The 16,939-nt window shown below is 30.5% G+C and overlaps 3 protein-coding genes and 1 long non-coding RNA gene across 12 annotated transcripts in view; 2 read left to right on the top strand and 2 right to left on the bottom strand.

Annotated features, from left to right (window-relative positions):
• The first annotated feature begins 813 nt into the window (after positions 1-813).
• Positions 814-8,882, top strand: Nopo (TRAF interacting protein no poles). Of its 3 annotated transcripts, none has more exons than XM_076327155.1 (9): positions 814-1,308; positions 3,090-3,464; positions 3,536-3,637; positions 4,534-4,656; positions 4,735-4,993; positions 5,076-5,225; positions 5,303-5,423; positions 7,593-7,630; positions 7,708-8,882. In XM_076327155.1, exons 1-7 carry the CDS (start codon positions 1,196-1,198, stop codon positions 5,411-5,413), a joined length of 1,233 nt encoding a protein of 410 aa, XP_076183270.1. In that variant the 5' UTR covers positions 814-1,195; the 3' UTR covers positions 5,414-5,423; positions 7,593-7,630; positions 7,708-8,882. The 3 variants fall into 3 exon arrangements, with proteins under 3 accessions (XP_076183270.1, XP_076183269.1, XP_076183271.1); XM_076327154.1 differs by having other exon boundaries at positions 7,705-8,882; XM_076327156.1 differs by lacking the exons at positions 7,593-7,630; positions 7,708-8,882 and adding an exon at positions 5,642-6,203.
• Positions 1,870-10,194, bottom strand: LOC143154986 (uncharacterized). Of its 4 annotated transcripts, XR_012994289.1 has the most exons (4): positions 9,810-10,194; positions 3,980-4,206; positions 2,512-2,708; positions 1,870-2,083 (listed from the first exon to the last, which is right to left on the bottom strand). It is a non-coding gene; the product is annotated as an uncharacterized LOC143154986 (long non-coding RNA). The 4 variants fall into 4 exon arrangements; XR_012994290.1 differs by lacking the exon at positions 2,512-2,708; XR_012994291.1 differs by lacking the exons at positions 1,870-2,083; positions 2,512-2,708; positions 3,980-4,206 and adding an exon at positions 7,187-9,700.
• An 852-nt stretch (positions 10,195-11,046) lies between these two features.
• Positions 11,047-12,493, bottom strand: LOC143154817 (cytochrome P450 9e2-like). The gene is made up of 4 exons (XM_076326807.1): positions 12,488-12,493; positions 12,026-12,120; positions 11,676-11,803; positions 11,047-11,426 (listed from the first exon to the last, which is right to left on the bottom strand). The coding sequence occupies exons 1-4, from the start codon at positions 12,491-12,493 to the stop codon at positions 11,047-11,049; spliced, it is 609 nt and encodes a 202-aa protein (XP_076182922.1).
• A 3,530-nt stretch (positions 12,494-16,023) lies between these two features.
• Positions 16,024-16,939, top strand: part of Machr-a (muscarinic Acetylcholine Receptor, A-type) — a 49,389-nt gene continuing 48,473 nt past the window's right edge. For 3 of the 4 annotated variants that reach the window (XM_076327151.1, XM_076327149.1, XM_076327152.1), the window contains exon 1: positions 16,024-16,405. The gene's annotated coding sequence lies outside the window, so the exon portion shown is untranslated. Of the gene's footprint in view, positions 16,565-16,939 lie in introns of all 4 variants that reach the window. The other variant, XM_076327150.1, reaches the window with a different exon arrangement.

Below are 16,939 nucleotides of genomic sequence, written 5' to 3'. Positions count from 1 at the left end.
CTGATGTCTACTACAAGGAATCATTCCAGAGAAACAATAATTAATTATGTCGTGTGAATATTTCGTTAGAAGTAATTGATATAACTGTTCAGAATCTTACAGGACGATTATATGCATCTATTAATGCTGAAAATCACCATTTTGAATGGTTAATTTGATTCAAATAAAATAATTTCAGATGTTAAGATGTCCGTTAATTACATCTAAATTTCTCAATTCAAGGTTACTTCAAGATCATGAAATGCTAGATCAATAAATTTATATTGATTTCGGTTACAAGTTATCATATACTATAATAAAAAATACATAATTCCGTTGAAAAAAAACACCAATGACTTTAAAATTGTGTAAAAAGAATCTTAACATTTTTTCCCATCACTTTACGCATCTCCTCAAATAATGAAATTTTGCCTTGAGAAAGTATTTGATACAATAATAAATAATGGAAATATGTTGAGTCCTGTTTTTTGCGATTCACCTTGTATAAATACAATTATTAAATAATATTGCCACGAAAATTATTTACCTTGTACAATAATGTTGTATCTCTTTCAACATTTTTTACAATTATTATACTAACATATTCACTTATTCACAATTACAAAAATATTAAAAAATTCATACATATACTTTCTTGCTGTGAAATGGCAGAAATTTTTGCAACTGTTTGCAATTGTTAAAAGAGTTTGAATTTTAATATTTTAAACATTAGTGATTTTAAGATGGCAACACTGAAACCATCAGCCAAATAGTATTTCACCTATCCAGCGCCATATTGAATTTTTCCCACCACTATAATACTAATGCAGTAGCTTTGCGTCTACAAGTTCGGCACTCTACTAGCTTGCTTATTGTTATTAAGTGATTTAAAATATGGTTTTCATGCAGTACATTTGGGTTTGGGCTTCCTTTTTGTGACCTTTCCCTCAGTCAGAGAAAATCTGTTTATATCGATGTGTTTATTTTTAAGAGAGTCATTCTTTATTATGTTCTAAATTTAGTTCGATTTAGTTTATCTCTAATTTGTGATGTTAACTTATATTGAAACTGTAATTTTTTATTTCGACTTATATTAATTACAGTTATAATATGAAAATAGAATAACGTAGTGGTATTTGAAAAATATTTGTGATTACTTTATCTCTATTACTTTGACTTAATATTAAATCAGTATTATAATTTGATTTTGTATAAAATGAATATTGTCTGCATAATATGCAGTGACTTGTTAAGACCATCTGATGACGTTTTTCATACTCCCTGTGGACATATTTTTCATTTTACTTGTTTAATTCAATGGTTGGAGAGGTAAGGGATTTCTAATATTTAAGTTTTATAATTTTTTATAAATATACAATGAGTGAAAAAAGTTTCCGTACACTACATTTACTGTATTTTATTTTCGTATAATTATGAGAGAATATTTCATACTCAAATTTTTGTATATCATTCATAATTATCCATGTGTAACAACAATTTAAACAAAAGTTATAATTTTACAATTATTAAACTTATGGTAAAAACAAATTCTGCAGAATGGTGATTAAATAGTTTGTAGAATGCATAATTCATAAGGATAATCTTCTATAATAAGGTTAGATGATACCTCAAGTGAAAGCTTTATTCAAAATTAGTAAGCAAAAAATAAAGATGTATTATAAAATTGTATTTCAAAATGGAAGTATCAATATCAATTGAGACATTTGATGAAAAAAGAGCACATGCTTTAAAGTGTCATTTTAAGATAAGTGATTACAAATTTTCATTATGTTTGTTTATTAATATATTTTTGTTATTAATTGGTTAATTTTGTTAAACTTTGCTATAAGTAAACTTTATGTGTTTATCCACAATAAAAAATTTATTGCAAAATGTTATATGTATCACTTAATTTCAATATATTTTTTTCATAAACAACAAGGATACAAATACTTATGAGACTGATTGTAAGTAGTTCGTAATAACTCTGGGAAACATTTTCTCTGTAGAGAAGAGAAAATCTTTTGTTCTTCAAATTCTCTTCTTTCCTCAAATAAGATGTAACAATGTTGAAATTTCTATCACATTGTTCAAACGAGTCGTACTGGAAATAGACTAGATTAGTTCAACCTTAAACATTCTTAAAAATCGTAGATTAAAAATCATCATTGCTAAATCTTTATTTTATTCTTCAATTGACTCACAGAAGAGCAATATTTCCATGAAACAGTTATGTCAAAAAGAAATTACCGAATTTGTATTTCTCTTTGATTCATATTTCATAAAATTATCTAAGAAAAATATTCCATTATTGTAAATGTGTATATTGAATGTACAGCAAGTCACAACTGAAATCATATAATAGTATCCCTAATTTTGTAAAGTTTTTTCATATTTAAGTTCAGATTGTTGAAATAGTTTAGAAAAGATTTCAATTGATAATAGTATGATTTTTTATATGAAAAAAAATTTACATGAGATTTCATTAATTTGCAAACATCATTGTTTATCTTGTGTAATCTGTTCTCTTACTTTTTTCTTGTGTCTTCAGAAGTATTATCATTTTGTACTTTTCCTTGAACTATTGGGATGGTGCATAAGTTCATGTAGTTTTATTGAAAGTGAAACATTTAAGTTGCTTTTTAAATATTTATTACAAATTAATTTATAATGTATTCTCCACCATTATTAACAACTTCAAAACCACGATTAAATTTGTGAAGCAAAATCTGTCAGATGGAAAATATTTTTTCGTAATATTATATACATAACTAAAAATAATTAAAAGTGAGCCAACAAGTGTCTTAGAATTGACTGGTACAATGGAAATCGATTATGTTGTAAAAATTATACTTAAAATAATCCATAATATTATCAAAAAGAGAAGCCCTTTATAACCACTTCTTATAATTTCTTTGTTTTTTATAATAATAAATATGTTGTTAAGAAAAGTAATCCAAACAGTATTTTGTGTACAGACACATTTTTAACTTACTACATTCTAAAGTTTCATATAAAATAAAGTATAAAGTTGTATATAGAAAAAGGTTTCATTCTGTATTTTTTAAAACTACATATATTTGTTTTAATTTATTATTCTTTTTATACAGATCCCCATCATGTCCACAATGTAGAGAAAAAGTTACATCAAATAAAATTCATAGAATATATTTTAATTTTTTTAATAATGATTCCGTCACTGAAGATGTATGCTCTTTGCATGATAAAATTGATAAATTAAATTTTGAACTTCTTTTGCGAGATAAAAATAGTAAGTCATATTTCGAAAAATCCGAAACATTACAAATACAAAATACAGGCTTAAAACATGAAGTTCGAAAAGTAGAAAAGGAATTAAATGAAAAAAATAGTACCATTTATGCTTTGAAAGAGCAAGTTAAATATCATAAACAACAGAATGCAGAAACAGAAAGTTTAAAACAAGAAATTGAACGGTTACAGAATAAAATCAAAATATATAAGAAGTATGTAATAATATCTAAATTCTGGAGAATATAAGTATCAAATTTAATAAATGTCTATATTTTTTTTTAAGCCTGCAAACTTTACTTGAAGCTTCTTCAGAAGATGTAGATAAGATGACTTCAAACACATCAGATCCAAATACTCTTATTACATACATATCTGTGATGAAAAGGTAGTTATATACTATTACAGTAGAACTTCGATTAATTGGCTTAATCGGGAGACAGAGAGTTCAGACAAATTAAAACTCAAGGGAAAATAACTAGAAACGTATTTTCCACATAAAATTAGAATTTTTATTCCTAGATTTAATTTGTGATTCTTCTTATTTTGTTACACTACTTTTTGATAATCATATTTTCTGTCATTATGCCTTCTCTAAATACTGAAGAGCACAAATCAGAATTCAAGTACCCTTATATGGATAATTTTTTTTTTTCAGCACCTTATTGTTAAATTCATTTTAAACAGCAGTCTGTTGTTTATATGTCTGAATATTCTGAATTGAACTTACAAAGTATAAATCTAAAGCTGTAACTTGTAAACAAAGACCAATAGTAGTTAAGTAACCATATCTCTTTGATGTAAGAACCACATGTATAATGCTTTTCCCATGTCCTCATTAGCAGCTTCTTTGCAGTCATTCCACTCTGATCTTTTTCATAATTAATCAGATCAATTAAATAGTTTTCCATTTTTGTTTATTTTTTCTTCCATTCTTAAACAGTAAATACACCTATCCTGAAATCAGAAGCAACTGATTTCAATGAATTCCTCGAATCTATTCTTTGCAGTATTTCAATTTTTTTCTTTATTAAATACAACACTTTTTCTTTTCCAAGTCATTTCTGTTTTAAATATTTACTCAATATGAAATTCTGTAGAAGCAAAAGAAAATTGTAAAATATATATATATATGTATACATATACATACAGTGCTTGTTGTTAAACAGAAAATTCCGTATAACCGAGACCACAGATAATCGTGATTCAGTTAATCAAGATTCTACTGTACTTGTTACATTTACTATTCATATTTTATTTTTAAAATTTATATGTTAAAATTAGGGAAATGACAGTTAGTTTGAATAAAAGGAAAGAATTAAGATCTAAAGTGAAAAGCCTCCAACAAGAACTAACTAAAGTATCCATGGAACGGAATTTTTTATCAGAAGAACACGTTAAGAGAAAGTACGCAAACTGTGAAACAAATTAGATAACTTAAATCAGCTATTAGTTAACATATTTATTACTAAGTAATATTTACAGACAACTTGAAGAAGACCTAATGATTTGTGAAAGTGAAACAATTCATTTACAAAATCAACTTAAAGAAATAGAAAAAGCTAAGTTAACAGGAAAGAAATCTAACCATTTTGATTCTAAAAGAGAGAATAAATTACATAGTATAAATAATGATAATGTTATTGACGAAGATAAAGTTGGAAGCACAGTAAATAATAGGAATCTTGAGAAAGAGGAGAGTAACAAGGAAGAGGAGAATCAATCTCAGATTGCATTAATTAAAGTGATTAATTTATTATTTCTGTAATATAATGGTTTTTAATTTTTCTATTATTATTTTTAAATATTTAATAATTTATTTTCAGGAACATAAAAATAATTCACCATATCTTCCAATAAAATCAGGAGGAGTATTTGGTTTAAAACAATCTTCTGTGCACAAACGTGGTGCAACGAAATTGAATTCATTACTTCTTACAAAAAAATCAAGAATTGAACAAACAAGCACAAGAAATGTATGAATATTTATAATAACTTATATTTATAATTTGAGAACTTATATTTTTTATATTTATAAATATTGTTTTCTCAGACACAAGTACAAACTACTTCAATTACATATGATGGTTTTGGAGGACGTTCAAAACTGAGTCAATTTCCTAATTCTTCTGACATAAAGATAAAGAAAATGAGGATGACATAATTAAATTCAGGTGGCAAAAACTTAATGTGAACAATATTTAAAATTTAGTTGATTATGTTATAAATTTTAGTAATAGTTTAATTTGACTTTGCAACACCTTGCATATGTATTATACTCATATATATTTCTTACATAAGTAGGAACACCACTTTCTCACCATAGTTTATAATTTCAAAAGATACAGTAGAATTTCATTGTAATATTTTGTAAAAAATTTATGACCTACAGAAATAGATGGTCTAAAAGAACAAACGAATTGTTATCAATATACTGAAGAAGTTTCTTCAATGATTTGTTGAAATTGCTGACATTCAGAATCCAGAATCACTGAACATAAATAAAAAACAGATTTTATATACTATAATATTATAGTATATAATGTAATAGATATTTAAGAACTATTAATGTTGCTATGCGACAAAGTTGTCTTAACAAAAATGCACAAAATCAAAGAATGTCAAGATAAAAGTATCCCTTAAGCAAAAAAACAGCATTTCCTAATTTTTTCTTTAACGCTTAGAACAAGAAAATACTATTTTCAAGTAGGTTGTTTATTTTTGAGGGGTACTCTATGAAGATGTACACTATCATTCATAAGGTACTGGACACTACACAAATTAAGGTATTGGCAACTTTATTCTATGAAATGACCTATATTATGAAATGAAATTATTATGTATTACATATGTATAATGTCCAAAACATGTCATACAAATTATGTGTAACTACTATCAAGAAGTATATGATTAATTTCATATCTTCTTTTCAATATATTTGCCTTTTGCGGATATGACAGCCTGAACTAATTCTTTCAATTAATTTTATCAATGTTTCAGGTTGAATTTTTTCTAAATCTCTTCTAACTTCTTCCATAAGTCTTTTTTTGAATTAACCACGTTTTTCTAATTTTTCTGTCAAATTCATCTCATAATTTCTCAATCGGATTGAGATCGGCTGATTGAGGCAACCACATCATAATTTGTAATTCATATTGTTTTCTAATTTCTTTAAATAGTTTTTACAGATTTTTGAAGTGTGTTTGGGATCATTATCCTGCACAAATAGAAAGTTTTGTTCTATTAATCTTTTTCTAGACGGCACTGCGTGATTACAAAAAATGTTCAAATATTGTTCCTTTTTCAATATTCTTTAAATTTTTACTAAATCACCATATAGATTTTTATCAAAGCACTTCCATAGCATTACAGACTGACCACCATATTTTATAGTTGGAACAACACAATCGGATATTAATTTTTCATTCGATTTTCTTCGCACAAAACCTCGCCGCTTTGTACCTAAAACTTCAAATTTCGATTCATCAGTTCATAATACTTTTTCTCAATCATTAACATTCCAATCTTTGTATGTTTTCTCCCATTTTAGCTGTTTTTTTTTCATATTTTTAGCTCTTAAGTGTTTTAACAGCAACATAGCCGCGAAATTCTAATTGCAAAAAATGCCGTTTGACTGTTGTCATCCTCATTAGATTCTCTCACGTTTTGTTAACTTTTGCAGTAATTCTTGCTGCTGTCAGACTCCTGTTATAGATATCTATATATACTCCTATATATTGATAGTGGTTCCAAAATAGATGTTTGGAGTGCGTGAAAAGTATAAGAAAATATGCTAAAGAAAATAACTTTATGAAAGAATTACAGTTTTTTAGAATTTCATTGCATATTTATAAATTGCAATTGAAATATACAATCACATTACCAGTAGATGAAATACGAAGTATGCAAATTAATTCAGTGTCTTTTTTTATAAAATTCAAAATTTATTTACATAATATTATATACAATTTTAATGTTATAGCTTTATTTCAGTTATCGAGTATTTGACGGACGCCTTTACAGAAAAAATTTTGCGGTTTTGATTACATATATAAAGCTATCGGTGCATTCTCGGACCTTGTCAATTGTTTTGAAATGTATATACACTAAATAATGTTGAAACGAACGAAATAAATGGTAATTGGACGGGGCTAGATCAGGAGAATAAGTCACATGAACGTAAATTTCCCAACTTAATTCACAGATGAAATCCTTTGTCTTTTCTGCAACATGTGATCGTCAATTGTTTTAATACCTTAATTAGCCAATCTTTTTTTATTATTCCATATTGCACCATTCTATTTCAAAACTTGTAAATTTTGGTTTTTTCTTTTTTGATACAGGTAATTCCATCTTAATTTCTTAAAAAGGAATATTGAAGGTAAAACACAAATAAAAATATTTAGAATGTAAACACAACATTCTACAACATTAGTAATTTCCTTCTTTCTATAGTAGAATTTCAATAATCCGACATGGCCAGTACTTCAGCAGTTCGGGTTATGAAAAGATGTTGGATTATTGGGCTATATGTACTGTACGTGACTGACTTGATGATATTTGGGAAGAATTCTGGCAGAGTGGGAAGTGTACGCCTCGTCTCATACACATTTTCCGATGTAACGTTACGATTGGTGGAAGTACTCACACATCCTAATAAGAGTACCGATAAAAAAAAGAAATGAGATGTGCTGAGGCAAGTGAAACGATATATAGCGAGCGATGATTTTTTTTCTCAAGTTCCAGCGATCTATATTCTTTTTTAATGCCAAAATACAGCATCTGCTCAAAAAATAGGAAAACAAGTTGATCTAGAGAAAAGTTACTAAAACAAACTTTTATAAAATAAATAAATAAATAAATAAATAGAAATATAAAGAAAATAATCACATAAGAAACTGTAGTAGGATTTTCGTATTCTCTGTTTTGTGTATCGGCAGTAAGCAATCGAACGAAACTTCTATAAATACAGGGATCCTACTATTATGTCAGTAGTGACTACGGGAGTTCTGAAGCGGTGAATAGGTGGAGCGATCAAGGAACCCCTCTTGCCTTTGTGCCGTCCCGCATATCATCTTGTCTATCACGCACAGTACCTACAATACGGTGAAACCAAAGAAATTTTTAAAACGACCAAAGTTAATATAGTAATGCAAAATTTATTAATAGAAATGAAATACATAACATAATGCAGTGACAATTTTTTATCGAACGACAAAACTTATTGAACAACTTAGTATATCAAGACTCAGCATTATTAAGTGTCAACCAAATTTCCGGGGCAACCCCGCGAATGGGGATATTGTAGGATACCAGTTGTAAATGCCTCAAGAATAGATGCCTTAAATGTGAGATATATGTCGTTGTCTGATACATTCTTAAGATTTTTAAATAGAAACCATTGTTAACACATGCTGTAATAATTTTTTATTCGTTTATTTTTTTTAACTCACTTGGAGATGTTTCTAGTAAAATCCTGAAATAAATGATTTATTTTGGATGTTGGTATAAGACTGATCTACAAGTTTTGTGCATTTAGCATGAAACCCTGCAGGGGTTTTACAAACGTTAATTATAAAACGTATAATTAGTGGTGGGATCAATTTTTATACTATTAATAATATTAATTCGTCCCATTCTACATTTGTTTCATTATGCATCTTCTGCATCACTACATTAATTGTTAATGCACATTCTTCATTTCTCTTTGGTATTAGCTTTTGGTGTAACTTTTTTGTCTTTGCCTTCAACTATTTTCTTTTTAATTATTCTTTTTTGCACATTTATCATTAATTACTTTTCTTTCTTTCTTCCTGATTTTGTAGCTTTCTTTCCATATTTCTTGTCTTTCTTCTGCTACAAATACGTACAATATTTGACAGATAATATTGCCACTGGCATATTCTGAGCAGTTTTTGTTTTATTTTTAGTTGATTTATAAATAATTTTTGGAAAAAATAAATATTGTATGAAAGAATAGTTTTATTTCTTGATCACATCTTTATCATTTTCCTTCTTTATTTCTTCATGCGATGATGGAAGTGATAATAGTTTTGTAACAGCATTATCATCTATTTTTTTATTACTTATAATAATTGTAGATTAAACATAATTCAGATCTTTATTTTCCTTTCCAAATTCTTCTGTCTTGTGAATATCTTGACTTTCAGTTAAATTTGCATGACTTTGACTGATTTCCTGAATTATTTTCATTTTATGATCAGCTTATAATTCATCTTTGCGTTTTAAACTTTCAAACAATCCATTTATTTGAAAATTTGGAATATTCAATTTATTAGCAATCAACTATGTATCATTAGATTCAATTTACGGTTGTTTTGTATTTAAACGGCCGACTACTGGTTGTACATCATTCTTGAACAGCAACCAATAGTTGGCCGTAAGGGCCGTCTATTAGTTTTGCTTATATTTTCAGCACTAGTAGTCAGCCCTACCGAAAAAAACATACATACTAACCACTTAACACTATTCTAACCTCAAAAACCTTTCATTTATATATTACTAATTGCGTATGTAAAATATTAATATTTAAAACTCACGTTTATTAACGACAGACATTAGTTTATATCCCTGCTTTTGTTACTAAATTCCTTGAAATTTCACCAAGTGATATCAGTTAACTAATCGCCGAACAAAAATTTTGGTAGTTCACAGTATTATCATTAGGGACATTGAACTGTATATACCGAAAGTGGAAATATAGATTGACCATTAGTATATTTTATTTTATGCGATTTTGTTATTACTTCTTACTTATCAGACATTTATTTTGGTAGAGGCTGATTACTGACTAAGGGTTGACTACTGACACATTTACCCTATTATACATTGAAATCTTGCTATACAGATGTTACTAATACGATTGTTTCGTTGTCCGTGGTGGTCGTTACCGACTGTCGAGTAATCAATGACGCAATAGCGATATCGGCCTCTGTATGTATAGGACATCCACTTAAAGTCGGCCCACTTATTTGAGATATTGGGCGCGTGGTTGCCACTGGGCAATGTGTAGGTGGATATCGCGTGTGTGTGGTTGTAACTGGGTAGTGGGTGGGTATAATATCCATTGAAACGTATCGCACAATTGTATTTATTACAACAAAACCATTACGATGAAAAATTCAACGACGCTAAATAATTCATATTCCATTATTTCTGTTAACATCTTTGGTTCTTTCGATTCATTTCTTCGATGGAAAGAAATGCGATAAAAATTATTTCTTTCTACAAAACAGAATTCTATTTATGAAACTCAGCATTGTAAAATTAATGCCAGCTTATCGCCATATTGCAAGATAAAATATAAAACGTTTGCACGAGTCGAATTAGATTATGGTTGTTACATTTATGTTTTACAAACGTTAATTATCAAAATCGATTTTGATACTATTAATAATATTAATCAATTCGATAATACCTATTAATCAAATCGAAATTTCAAGTACCTACTTGGTATCAATTTTCGTTATTGTAGCATTGGTATTAATATTTTTATGCAATATTAATTGTATATCGACTTTTATAAAAGTATTACCGAAGTGTAGTAAAGATTCTTCCAAGTACTTACGTTTTTGATACAATTCTACATACAATTAATCCAATCATCTGAACTGTTTCATTGTCATTATTCATTGCATCTAATTAAGAATTGATTGATAATAAGTCTCCAGGCTTGCACGGTCATTAGTCGCTGAAGCCTTAACGAATGCGCGAGGATCGTTTCTAGCTTCGATCTGTATCCAAAATCCATTCTGAAGTACCGCGTACGACACACTTTTAGCGAGTTCCAATGGTGTACTCGTTTTTGAGCAAGACTTGAAAACACAGCGAGCAAAAAAGGTGAAACATCAAAATCTTGATTTCCGTCAACGCGAGCTTGTTAGCGATGCATATTCTGTGCACCATTCCGAAAGACCGGAACTTGTAATCCTCTTCCCATCGTTGAGGAATAGTGATGGATCGAATAAATTGGAACCCGCATGTTCTCTCTCGCTTTGATAGTGTACGGGGTTTCTTTTCTGGCAGTGCTGGTAGCAGTTCGAAGTTTTTCACGCATATAATATCCAAAATGGTTGGCATCGGACGTATCCTCAATGATTTGTTGACAACCGCGTCTAAATATTCCATCTCTGGTATGGCGTTGTAAGTCACTTGGCCTTTTTTTTTCATAGAGGAAATCTTCGAAAGACCCTCCTGACTCCTTGGGGAGGGGTTGGGGGGAGTGTGGGATTCCCCGCACCAGGATTTGCGGGGTACCTACCCACTAAAACCCCCACGGTGATCATCCTTGCACTTTGTGGGGGAACACAGTGAACCGAAAACATGAAAACATCTGGTGCCACGGTGTGTGGATCCGCTCTGTCTCTTTAAGTTACTTGACTCTGCGTTTGTTCAAGCAACTTTGCCCTGTGTTTGTTCAAGCAACTCGTCAATTTCCTTTTGCAATCTCTTCTGGATCTCGAGATTCACTGCCAAGTGATGAACGATCAAAGACGACTGGGTGGCGATGGTATCGTAACCACCGAAGAAAAAACTGAATCCGTGAACGGTTATTGTCGTAGTGGCTAAGGATCAGGTTGTTTCTTGTTTCTGCTTTTCATCATAAATTGGAAACCGAGCGTCTTCGAGAGCTCAGGCATGTTTCTGAGTATCAAATTCTCGATGGAAGTCACCAATCAATCTTATTGTATGTAGTATTCTTACATTAGCATTATTACATATACTAATACGTAGCATTCTTACATAGCATTGTTACTATACAAGTAGCATTATTAGATTATTTATCAAGTCCACGACGATGCCGAACACGCAGCTGGAGATCACATCATTCGTGTACTTAGTAAGCACGTTCTTTTACCTCGACTGCATCTTCTTCTACCGACAATTTGGACAAGTAGTTGGCAAATTTCGGTGTGCAATTTGACATATATATTGTGTTGTTCGAAAAGTGATTTCGTTTTCCAAAATGGAGAATATGTAATTTAATAAAATGTTTATACACTCTGAAAAGATCGTGTTTCATTTTCACCGGAAAAAAACGAAATGACTCTCCGAACAACCTAATATTTACGCGAACACGAGGGAAAGTGTAGTTTCGACGTTCTTCAATTTTTTACCGTCCGAGTCGCTCGTGTAAGTAAAATAAAATTCAATACAAATCACAGAATCCATCGGTTGATTGTAAAATTGTAGATGAAGTATAAAAGGTATACGGTACGTACATCTTGAGATGTTTATTTATCAGTAACACGAAATAACGTAACCAATTGATTTTGTAATTGATTTTGTCTTAGAAATGTTGCTTGGACACAGGTTTGTTTTGCGATTGTAGGAAAAGAACTTGGTTGAAATCGCTCGTTTTTATACTAACGAAATAACGATAGGAAGGTTTCGATTACCTTTTAATTTACTGTAAGAAGGTGGCATTTAGTGAGTCACAGTATTTGTTTAATTTGAAGTTTTAGTACGTATAATTTAACTTTTATGAGTAAATAAATGTAAAATGACGCTAAAAATACATTTTTATTGTAGCCAACAATGTGATGCATTGTAGGTGCGCTTCAGGATGTCATACATACATTCTAGATTCGGTTATGCCTAATAGTGCTCTCACAGAGCAAGCCTTCCAATCGATGATGACACTGCTATTACTAAATAATTCATCAAACTCTTATCATTATTAAATAGAATTGATACGCATTATTTTCTGTTTTAATACTATTAATCAGTTAGTCATAAAACCATATATCAATAGCTTGAACATTTCAAACACTGTTACCGTGCAAAAGCTCATTAAACAGTGAGTGTTGCACTGAAGTGTTTCTCCTTGTTGATCTCTTAACTTATAGCAATTGCTTTTCATATAATTAAAACCGGTTTAAACTCTTCGTTAAATACGTATACAAATTTCCAGGTTGCTAATAACCTATATAGCACAACTGTTAGATGTGGCGTTAAATTAATATTACAAAAAAAATGTCCAGCTAAGTGGCAATTTCTGTAAATGCTTTTTCTCAATGGGGAAGTTTCGGAGCCGATGTTCAAATTAAAGTATTTAAAATTTAATTATTATTTTGTGCATTTGCTCCCAAATATCTTTCTTCTAATTATAATCATTAAATTGTTATAAATTGGTTTAATTATTTTTATTTAACGAACTTTAATAAACAAGAAAACTAAAATTATATTTTCGACAAATATAACAAACACAAAGGATGTGTGTGATATATAATTAGGATTATTTTAAAATAAATTTATTGGAGCAATATTTTGACTAACTAACAAATTATTATTTTTCTACATAGATTCTGCTACCCCTTGTACACTTTTGACAAGAAATTGATAGCTTTTCAATGCCGGGTATCATAGAAACTCGTAGATCGGGTATTAAAGTCAATTGCACGTGAATTTTTCGATCTCTACATCCTTCTTAATGATTCTTTCAGTACTTTGAACGAACGATAATCGCTAAACGCCAAATCTAAACAGTAGAGTAGATGTTTAACAATTTTTTAGTAGAGACTTTTCAAAATTTGATGTGTCAGTAGATTAGGATATCACGTTGTCCTGACCAATACGTCGCTTTGGCCCTTTACGAAAGCCTTACAAAAGTTTACATTTTCTAATATATATTATAAATTAACAATGATTGGTATTATTTATTATTAGAGTATACATGTAAGCCTATGACTAAATTTAACACTAATCTACAAATTAGTATTAAATTTGCTTATTGACAACTATCGATAACGAGTCTCGAACAGAGACATCTGACACCCTTTTTCTCGAACGACACACTACGCAACAGTCAGCCCTCGTTCAAGACGACGGCCCTTCTTATATTACTGATTCTGGGCCTACGTAGCCTAGGTTAGGAGGCTATGACCGTCTTGGGGGATGCGAGAGGCGTAGACCTGGCTCTCTCAAGTGGTCGCTAGACGGTGGGTCTGCTTCACATCGCGGTCATCGCTCGAAAACTCCACTGTTCCAACGATCAGTCCTCTTTCGTCGATTAGAACTCCCCGCGTTAGGGTCGCGCTCATCCCTCCCACCTCTCTCTCTCGCGCACACCTAATTCTCAAACCGTCTATTTTTCCCATAATTTATGATACTACAACATTACTAAACAGCATTCGTCGTGCGTTATTCATGAAGGAAAACAAGAAATACTACTTTGTTTGCTACCTAACGGCGCCAAAATAGTTATCCTATTACTCTTTTTGAATTCCAAATAGCCTATTCCAGAATGGCTCCCTTTCCTGGAGCTTTCTTACTCGTTGAACGCGATTTAACAGCGGATGGTGTTGTTTTTCCGTATAGTATTGCATTTACGATTTTCATTTATTGTTAGAATACGGTTAACTTCTTACCGATACAAAACTGTCTAAAAAATTTTAAGATGTAGAAGTAGAAGTAGAAGAATTCGTGCAGTATTGGAATTAATGAATAAAGATAAATTATCCAATGTTGAGAAGATTTTTGGAGCATCTAAGTATATACGAAGACAATTGGTATGAATGAATAATAAGGTGTAGGTTATACGTGTATTAGTTTATACATACCAACACTACTAATAATAATAAGAATACTAAGAAATATAATAACAATGGTGACTTTATCTAATGATACAGTTCAACTATTCTTCTTCCAGGACTCATTCTTATTCTTAATTGCAGCTTCGCAAATTTTTAAAATATTAATTTAACCTCGTCATATGTTTTTATCTGTCTTCGAAATGGAGATAATAATTGTTAAATATTATGATATAATTAATTTAGAATTTGATACGTTGGCAATTTATTGATAAAATTATTTGCGTAAACTGAAAATAAAATATCATGTCGCACGATGCTTGTCAAATTGCAATTAATTCTAAAGCTTTTAGAGAAAATAAATTTTCATTTTTGCATTAGACATACAAGTACCTGTTTCATGATATATTATTTGAAAATATCTTTATTATCTGTAACAAATACATTCGATTTCATTATACTTCAATAAAGAAGCGTAAAACGAAACAACAGGTATTACCTGTCGATTGTATATGTATGTTCATTATTATCAAGCATTTTGAAATACACACTCGTTTTATATTTCGTTTATTATTAGTATAGTGTTAAGAGATATTGAACCAGTAACTTTTAATTCGTTCAGAGACGAATCATTTCGTTCGAAACAAACAAAAATTTAAGCCGATGTTAATTCCTAACATACGTATATATCAATCTTGCGACAATGTCAATATATTGTATCGGTATGAAATTCAATTATAAATATTTACTAAAAATTTTAATCGTTACCACCACGTTACCATTTTTAAAATAACTTAAAAATTACACATACCCGTGTCTGCTAGTATTTTCGAAGAGGTTAACCTACAGTTTAAGATAAAAATTGTGTCTCGATACTACACATCACCTGTGAAGAAACGATAGGCAACATTCCTGAATTAATCTACCATCCATGTAATTTCAATAACTGTCCAACTGGATGCGTAATATACCTTTGTTAATAAAATGGGTGTAGATCTGTCTGTAAACAAATTTACTGCGCAATGTGAATGATCAAGTGAATATGTAGTATCTACTAGCTAAGGACCAACGTCCCATACGTATGAATGGGCAGAGCTGAACACGAAGACTCATGCGCGCGCTTCGAAAATCAAAATCAATGTGGTCCTCCCCTCAGAACTCCACACCGGCCTTGCTCCGGTTGCCCACGCCCTTAGTGTGCCTCGTACTTCCGTCGCGAACGCATCCTTCGTGCAATCATCGTTGCTTTGCGTTCTCCTCTCTCCCTCATTCTGCTTCTCTCTCTCTCTCTCTCTCTCTCTCTCTCTCTCTCTCTCTCTCTTTCTCTCTCTCATTCACTCACTCACTCTGTGTTTCTCTCGATTTCTCTCTTTCTCACTTATTCACTCACTTACTCTCTCACGCATCTACACGTACGCGGGTACATTATATAACATACACGCGGTTCGTCCTCCCTTGATCTGTGCGTCTACTTGTTGTGTTGTCTATCTCCCTTGGGTTTAGGTTCGGGTTCGAGTGAATTAAAATGACGAGAATGTGTTGTTGATGATTGGTGAAAAAGGGCGGTACTTATGCAACTTTGGATTCCCAGTGGTCAATAATTGGTTCGGAATATTTTGTGTATCAATGCACGCGAGATTTTGAATTCAGTTTATTCTATGTATTCCTACGATTTTTAATGTTCGCCTCGAGTGACTTGCACTTTGTGAAATAATTGGAACTTTATGGATTCGTGTGCCTTGAGTTTCATCTTTGAGTTCGTTGTCAGTGATGTTTTGAATATTCGAACTTTATATAAGCCGTGAAATATCATGGATTTTCATTGTTTGTTTCACTTCGATTTTTGTAAATATTATTATCCGATTGTTATATTTGGTGTTTTTATTTAAATTGCCGCTGGATGGCAGTTTCTGCTTTGCTGAAGCATTTCAATTTAATAATTTCACTTTCTTTTTAAATATCCGAGACTTCCATATAATCTAAGTTTTTTTAAGTAAAAACTATGTAAAGGAAATACGTTAATCCCATTTTCTAATTCGAAAACATTGAATTTTATTTGCATTTTCTCCCAACCTTTGTCATTAGATTCCTACCACGCCTAATAGTTAGGCGGTCTAGTTCTAATATTAAAATAAGTA

Source organism: Ptiloglossa arizonensis, chromosome 2 (assembly GCF_051014685.1).
Source record: "Ptiloglossa arizonensis isolate GNS036 chromosome 2, iyPtiAriz1_principal, whole genome shotgun sequence".
In the NCBI taxonomy this organism is placed as follows: Eukaryota; Metazoa; Arthropoda; class Insecta; order Hymenoptera; family Colletidae; genus Ptiloglossa; species Ptiloglossa arizonensis.
The sequence above is the reverse complement of the archived record's forward strand: the minus strand, read 5'-3'. Positions and strand labels throughout refer to the sequence as shown.

Excerpts from the sequence above, each read along its gene's own strand:
- Nopo (XM_076327155.1), top strand. The coding sequence starts at position 1,196 with ATGAATATTGTCTGCATAATATGCAGTGACTTGTTAAGACCATCTGAT. Across the intron at positions 3,465-3,535 it reads AAAATCAAAATATATAAGAA|CCTGCAAACTTTACTTGAAG; the intron begins GTATGTAATAAT and ends TTTTTTTTTAAG. Across the intron at positions 4,994-5,075 it reads CTCAGATTGCATTAATTAAA|GAACATAAAAATAATTCACC; the intron begins GTGATTAATTTA and ends ATTTATTTTCAG.
- LOC143154817 (XM_076326807.1), bottom strand. Across the intron at positions 11,804-12,025 it reads CTAATAATGCTACTTGTATA|TTTTTTCTTCGGTGGTTACG; the intron begins GTAACAATGCTA and ends TCACGGATTCAG. Across the intron at positions 11,427-11,675 it reads GTTGCTTGAACAAACACAGG|GCCAAGTGACTTACAACGCC; the intron begins GCAAAGTTGCTT and ends TGAAAAAAAAAG.